General features: G+C 51.5%; 2 protein-coding genes across 11 annotated transcripts in view; both read left to right on the forward strand.

Moving 5' to 3' along the window:
* Ccdc159 (coiled-coil domain containing 159) overlaps nt 1-5,728 on the forward strand; it is a 9,066-nt gene extending 3,338 nt beyond the window's left edge. For 7 of the 9 annotated variants that reach the window (XM_021171989.2, XM_021171990.2, XM_029481556.1 and 4 more), the window contains 9 exons: nt 748-781; nt 1,137-1,225; nt 1,303-1,384; nt 2,259-2,445; nt 2,992-3,059; nt 3,142-3,218; nt 3,565-3,686; nt 3,885-3,967; nt 4,982-5,728. In XM_021171989.2, coding sequence (XP_021027648.1) covers nt 748-781; nt 1,137-1,225; nt 1,303-1,384; nt 2,259-2,445; nt 2,992-3,059; nt 3,142-3,218; nt 3,565-3,686; nt 3,885-3,967; nt 4,982-5,133 — 894 coding nt within the window. In that variant the 3' untranslated portion in view covers nt 5,134-5,728. The remainder of the gene's footprint in view (nt 1-747; nt 782-1,136; nt 1,226-1,302; nt 1,385-2,258; nt 2,446-2,991; nt 3,060-3,141; nt 3,219-3,564; nt 3,687-3,884; nt 3,968-4,981) is intronic. The other 2 variants (XM_021171992.2, XM_021171993.2) reach the window with 1 other exon arrangement.
* Nucleotides 5,729-5,961: 233 nt separating this feature from the next.
* Nucleotides 5,962-7,073, forward strand: part of Plppr2 (phospholipid phosphatase related 2) — a 12,333-nt gene continuing 11,221 nt past the window's right edge. For both annotated transcript variants that reach the window (XM_021172200.2, XM_029481056.1), the window contains exon 1: nt 5,962-6,625. The gene's annotated coding sequence lies outside the window, so the exon portion shown is untranslated. The remainder of the gene's footprint in view (nt 6,626-7,073) is intronic.

Below are 7,073 nucleotides of genomic sequence, written 5' to 3' on the forward strand. Positions count from 1 at the left end.
TTTTTTTGGGTTTTTTGGTTTGTTTTGTTTTTCCAGACAGGGTTTCTCTGTGTAGCCCTGGCTGTCCTGGAACACACTCTGTAGACCAGGCTGGCCTCGAACTCAGAAATCCACCTGCCTCTGCCTCCCCAGTGCTGGGATTAAAGGCATGCGCCACCACACCCGGCTTATATGGTTTCTTATTATGCGTGAGACTCATACTAGTGACTAAAAATGTGTGTCTATATGGCTGATTGTGTTTAACAGCTTGTGGCTGGGTGGTTGTGGTGCACACCTTGAATCCCAGCACTTGGAGGCAGAGGCAGGCGGATCTCTGTGAACTTGAGGCCACCCTGGTCTACACAGTGAGTTCTAGTACAGCCAGAGCTGCACAAAGAAATCCTGTCTCAAACAAACAAACAAACAACAGTTTGTGGTGTGTCAAGTAAGTGTTGATGGTGTTTGTTGTAGACATTGCTGTAGTTGATGTCTTGTACTCCGAAGGAGAAAGGTCAAACCAAGGACAGCCTGGCATCTGCTTTCCGTCAGGGTCAACCTGGAGTCCCATAGACAGAGATGAGGCACACAGTGCACTTCTGAGCATGTGCAGATGATAAGTGTGGGGGTGGGAGTCTTGGATGAATAACCCTAGACATAGTTTTGCCTGATTTGGGATAACCAGACCTCAGGAGAACCACTCCTGCCCTGCGCTCTGGGGAGGTGAAGTATCTAAGGATACATTCTCACACTCCTCTCCTCTTGCCCCAGAAGTCCCTGGAGCCCAGCTCATCCAAAGTAAAAGGTGAGTGTGAGACTGGAGGGGAAGGCATTTGGGTTTCTATCCCTGCTTAATTTTCACTTCTATATTTACTCCCTGTGTTTGAGGGTGTGTGCCATGACCTTTGAAGGTTAGAGGACAACTTACCAGGGTTGGTCCTGGGATCGAACTCAAATCATCTTGTCTTAGTGGCAAGCACCTACCCACAGAGCCACTTTGCAGGGATACTTTCCACGTTCTTCTTCTCTAGTTTGAGGCCCATGCTTATTAAATGCTTCAAGGGGTCTCCTGCTCTATGCCTGCCCCTCTGCTTCCTCTGTCTCCCCATCTCTGCCCTGATCTTACCTCAGCCATGACTCGCCCTCGCCTCTGCCCACAGTTAAGAACACCATGATAATTCCTGACTCTCAGAAGCTCTTGCGATGCGAACTGGAGTCTCTCAGGAGCCAGCTGCAGGCTCAGAGCAAGGTGAGTCCCCTCCACCCTCTGCACCCCTGTTCTCATCCTTCTCCCCACTCCAAGAGGCCTCATCCCCTGCCCCTCAGGCTTTCGAGTTCCTGAATCACTCTGTGACCATGCTGGAGAAGGAGAGCTGCCTACAGCAGATCAAGATTCAGCAGCTTGAAGGTGAGGGTGAGACAGAGGCCAAGGTCTGAGGAAGTTTGTGGTGAGTGGAAATAAATTCCAGGTCAAGGTCAAAACGGGCTTTAAAAGATGGGGTCAAAGCTAGCCTCAGGCTAGCCTCACCTTTTGAGGCTGGGCCCCAGCTGGTAGGGCACTTGCCTAGCATGAATGAAGTCCTGGGTTCCATCTTCAGCCTGGAATGAAACTGGACCAGGTGGTGTGTGCCTGTGATCCCAGCACTTGGGAGACAAAAGCAAGAGGATTATTCAAGGTTATCTAATTAGGGAGTTGAAAGTCAGCCCAGGCTAGAGATTCTGGCTGAGAAATAAAAATAAGAACAGAAGCCTCAGGCTGAGGGATGGCTTGTCAGGTAAGAGCACTGACTGCTCGTGCAGAGGACCCAGGTTCTGGTCCCAGTATCCACGTGGTAGCCACAACCCTCTATAACTTCAGTTCCAGCTAATGGACACCTTATTCTGTCCTCCATGGGTACCAGACAAAATGCCCACATAAAATAAAAATAAATAATCTTAGAAATTAAAAATGTTCTAGGGTCCAGGAGATGGCTCTGTTTTACACACACACACACACACACACACACACACACACACACACACACACACACCAGTTCTTCAGAGTTGGAGATAGGAAGAATCCTGGGCTCCCTTGCTAGCCAGTCTACTGGAATCTTCAAGCTTCAGGTTCAGTAAGAGACCCTGTGTCAAAAGATAAGGTGGAGAAGAATTACCTTCCTACCCCTCCCCCCCCCCACAGCCTGTATACCTGTGCACACACCTGCACAAACAGATGAACATGTACATACACATAGACACATACACATATAAATAAAGCCAAGAGAATCCAACTGTCTCTGCAGAAGTGCTGAGCCCCACGAGCCGCCAAGGAGAGAAGTATGGCCATAAGTGGAGCACAGAGCAGGAGCTGTATGGGGCCCTGGCTCAAGGCCTGCAAGGGTTGCAGAAGACACTGAAGGAAGGCGAGGAGCTGCAACGGGCCCGTACCACTCGCTGCCTGCAGCTGTTGGCCCGGGAGATCCGGGACAGGTGGGTGTGGGCAGGAGGGCAGCGTGGAGGTTTCAAGAAAGCAGGCCACCATTGGAGGAACTTAATTGAGCAGGGAAAGGAAGACTTGGAGGACACAACACGGGGACAGGAAAGGACACTCAGAGGAGATAGGTGGCTAGAGAGTGGGTGTTGAGCCCAAGGGACCTAGAAGGTTAGGGAGACAGCAAGCTGGAGGGGAAGTGGGCAGGGACTCAGCAGATTAGGGAGCCGAGAGGCTGGAGAGTAAAAATCAAGAGCAGAATGCAACGTTGGGAAGATCCAGGTAAGAAAGAAAAAGTAGACTGAAAAGGTGCAAGGATGGAGCTGTAGGCAGAGTCTGGGACTGGGTGGAGCCTTGGGCTGTGGACAGATTTTGAGGTTGTAAGCAGGGTCTCAGGTGGTGAATATAGCCCTGGATGCCCTGGCAGGAGCTAGGGCAGTGGGAGGAGTCTATGGCTGTTGTGCTGGGCAGATGGGGGAGTGGGAGGCTATGGAGGCCTGGGGAATAGGCCGGGAGTGTGGGTCTAGGCTCCTCTCTCCCTTCAGCAAGAAGTTCCTGTGGGAGGAACTGGAGCTGGTGCGGGAAGAGGTGACTTTCATCTATCAGAAACTCCGTGAGTTCCTGGAAGCACACAGCCTGGAAGGAATGTGGGGCTACCCTGCTTCCCCTGTTCACTGAGCCCGCTTCCCCAACAGAGGACCAGGAGGATGAGATCTCCGAGAATCTCCTGAATATCCAGAAGATGCAGAAAACTCAGGTGAAGTGCCGCAAGGTGAGTGGAAAAAGTGAGTGCCTGAGCGGACACCGGGCCAACAGGTGCTTCCTCTGGCTTCCACCACTGGACTCGATCTAGGAGGCAGAATTCAAACCCCAGCGCTGCCACTTAATGCTATGTGATTATGGCCAAATCACTTTGCCTCTCTGGGCTCGATTTGCTTCTCCATATAATGGGTATACTAGCTGTGATCCCTCCCTGATCAGAAAGTTGTGCTCACCGAGGATTCCATACTCTCAATACAGCCTGGAACTGAACTTCTACGTCATGGTTACCTTTTCCTATGGTCATCATTACTTGTGTGTCTAATCACCTGCTCTCCCCACCCCCTCCCGAACCTCAGGTTCTTACCAAGATGAAGCAGCAGGCATATGATTCATCTTCATGGCCAGAAGCCGAGGGGGTGCCCACAGAAGGCAATGGTTGCTGTAAGGATGACCTCCAGAAGGAGCTGGGTGACATATGGTGAGGCTAGCTCCTGGTGAGACCTCTGGTCCCCTAACCCTCCTCCCACCTGACTCTCTACCCACTACATCTGGAACCCAGTTGATGCCTACTTCTTCTGGGCCTCATCCCTTCCTCGGCCGCTCTCTCCCTGGCTCGATTCAGGGGTACCCTGGATGCCCCAGCATCTCTTGCCCCTGTCTCTCTGTCTACCCACAGGTCTGCTGTTCACAGTCTGCAGAGCTCCATTGACTGTCTTGCCTTGTCCATGGGCACCAGACCCAGGGCCTCCAGTCTCAGAGGTTAGGGGCCAAATGTAATGGGGGAGGTGACCCCCAGCCTCATGTATATGAGGCCACCTTTAGGGGGCCACATAGGCTGGGGTTCCAAGGCTAAATTGGATAGCTGAGAGACTGGTTGAGATTTTGAAGAAGTCAGAACCCGAGAAATTAGGGGATGGGTGAAAGAGAACTTCAAACCCAAGGCGAGTCTGGGTGTTTCGTGCACAAGCCATTTTGGGGTCACATTTAAGATCTGTGAGTTTCTTTTTTCTCTTTCTTTTTTTGAGAAATATTTTCACATAGCCCAGGTTAACTTAAACTCACTATGTAGTCAAGGATGACCTGAACTTCTGACCTCCCCTACTTCCACCTCTCCTGTTCTGGGCTTACAGATCTGTGCCACCATTCCTGGCTCTATGGGTTTTTTAAAAGATGTATTTTATTTTATGTTTGTGGGTGTTTTGCATATATCTGTGCACTGCCTGCATGCCTGGTGCCTCAGAGGCCAGAAGAAGGCATCAGACCCTTTGGAACTGGACTTACAGAGAGTTGTAAGCCACTATGTGGGTTCTGGGAATTGAACCTGTGTCCTCTGGAAGAGTAGACAGTAGTACTTTTAGCCACTGAGCCACCTCTCTGGCCCTCTATGGAATTTTTTTTTAAGGATTGATTTATTTTATGTATATGAGTACACTGTTGCTGTCTTCAGACACACCAGAGGAGGGCATCAGATCCCATTACAGGTGGTTGTGAGCTACCATGTAGCTGCTGGGAATTGAACTCAGGACTTCTGGAAGAGCAGTCAGTGCTCTTAATCACTGAGCCATCTCTTCAGCACGCTATGGCATGTTTTTAAGGGAACATTTAAAGGGTCATTGATATAATTTGGTATTACTTTGGGTCACCCAAGGGATGTGGGTGTCTGGATCATAAGTGAGTATGGTTTCACCTCAAGGGATGTGGTTTCTGTATTCCAAAGTTGCTAGCGAGTCATATTGAGGACCTGAGGACCAGGATGGCACGTCTCTCCCACAGGCCAGAAAGGACACCAGTGCAAGAGCTCTCAGTGCCCCTCCTGGGACTCCGATTCGGACTGGGAGAGACCTTTCAGCAAGAGTGGATCCTACCCTCCCGGTACAGACCCTACTCAGCCCCTCTCCATCCCTTACCATCTGGCCCACTTGTGATTCCCACAGTGTAGGCCTCGAGGCTGGCATTCTATCTGGGCATTTGGTCCCTGGCTGGCAACCCTGAGTTCTCCTGGTTCAAACCAGACCACGACCTACCTTCTCTCCCTGTAGCTTGAGCAGCTGGGACTGCTTGCCCTGAAGATTCCTCCAGAGAGAAAATAAACTAGCTGAGACCTTCCTCCACCCTGGACTTTTGCACCTGCTGGTTCAAGAGTCTGGGGTCCTCCCCATGCCAGCCCCAGATAACTCTGTTATCTCAAAGGATGCAGAGACTGGCATGACAGTGAGACAAGACTTAAGGTGTATTAGTTGGGCATGTGATCCAAGGAGGTAGGAGGAAGTAGGCATATCACTTTAAAGTTAACACAGCAAGTATGAGACCAGCCTGAGCCACAGGTGACCTTGTCTCAAAAACAAAGAAATGAGCCAAACAAATGGCTCACTGGGCAAAGGCACTGGCCACCAAATCTGAAGACCTGAGTTTCATCCCAGGGACACTCATAAAGGTAGAGAACTGACTCATGAAAGTTGTCCTCCAATCTATAAATGCACACGGGCACACACCTTGATAAATAAATGTAATTAAAAAAAATTTTTTTTAAAAGACAGGGTTTCTCTAGCCTTGGCTGTCCTGGAACTCTCTCTGTAGACCAGACTGGCATGGAATTTATAGAGATTCATCTGCCTCTGCCTCCCGAGTGCTGGGATTATAGGCATGTGGCCACTACTGCCCAGCAAATAAATGCAATTTAAAAAATTTTAAAAACACAAAATCAGGACAACGCTTGCCTAGCATGCAGGAAACTTTGCGTTCCAATCCCATCATCCAAACCAGATGTGATGGAACAGGTCTGAAGAAGTTCCAGCACTCAAGGAGATGGAGGCAGGAAGATCCAATGTTCAAGGCTAGTCTTGGCTACAAAGAAAACTGGAGACCAGTTTGAGCTGCCTGAGACCCTTGTGTTTGTCTCAAACACAAAAATGGATCTGGGATGCCATGCGGAGAGGCGTACCAGAGGGTGTTCTTTGAAGAGGCTGAGCTCCTCTACCTTTTCTACCTAGCTAGTCCTTACTCTATCTCCATTCTTTTCCCTTCTAATCTCTGCTTCACGTCCTGCACCGCCTCATTGAGTCATGCAAATGAGCGTTTATAGCCCCGCCCCGACATGCTCACAACTCCCTGCCCATCTGTGTTATGCAAATTAAGGGCCCAATGGCCCCGCCTGCCTGGCTAACAAGAGGTTTGGGCCCACTCCACACTGGGTTATGCAAATGTGCTCGTGCTCCCGCCCCACTGGGTTATGCAAATAAGGCACCCTGTGGCCCCGCCCCTACCTCGACCAAGGAGTCTGCGCGGAGCGGCAAGTCCGGCGGTCCAGACTTCATCTCGGTGTCCGCCTGCCTGACCAGCGATCTGTCTGACTGTTCTGCGGCGCCGGGACCGTGTAGAGGGAGCGAGGGTTCAGGCGGCGGCGGCGGCCTAGACAGGGTGAGGGAGAAGCGTGGGCGCCCCCTCTTTTTAGCCCGGGGAGCTGCCCAGCCTGGACACGCAGGTCCAGACCATGGACATGGGTCCTTCTGATCCTTTCCCTGTGTTTCCATTGCGGCGAGGGGGGGGGGGGGGGGGGGGGAGGGGGGGGGGGGGGGCGAGGGCGATAGGGGGAGGGGAGGCGGCGATCTAGGGCTTTAGATGGGGTTGGGGGAGGGGAGCCTGGAGAAGGGGACCCCCCCACCCGAGGGGGGGAACCTCAAGAGCCAGGCCACAGTGCTGCGAGGGTGGCTGTGGGTGAATGATGGTGTAGTTGCCCCGTGTTGGTGTGTGGTTGTGTAACTGGTTGTGTGGCTGTCTGGCTGTGATGGGTTCGGGTGTGTCCACTGATTGTGTGTGTGTGTGTGTGTGTGTGTGAGAGAGAGAGAGAGAGAGAGAGAGAGAGAGA

Source organism: Mus caroli, chromosome 9 (assembly GCF_900094665.2).
Source record: "Mus caroli chromosome 9, CAROLI_EIJ_v1.1, whole genome shotgun sequence".
Classification (NCBI taxonomy): domain Eukaryota; kingdom Metazoa; phylum Chordata; class Mammalia; order Rodentia; family Muridae; genus Mus; species Mus caroli.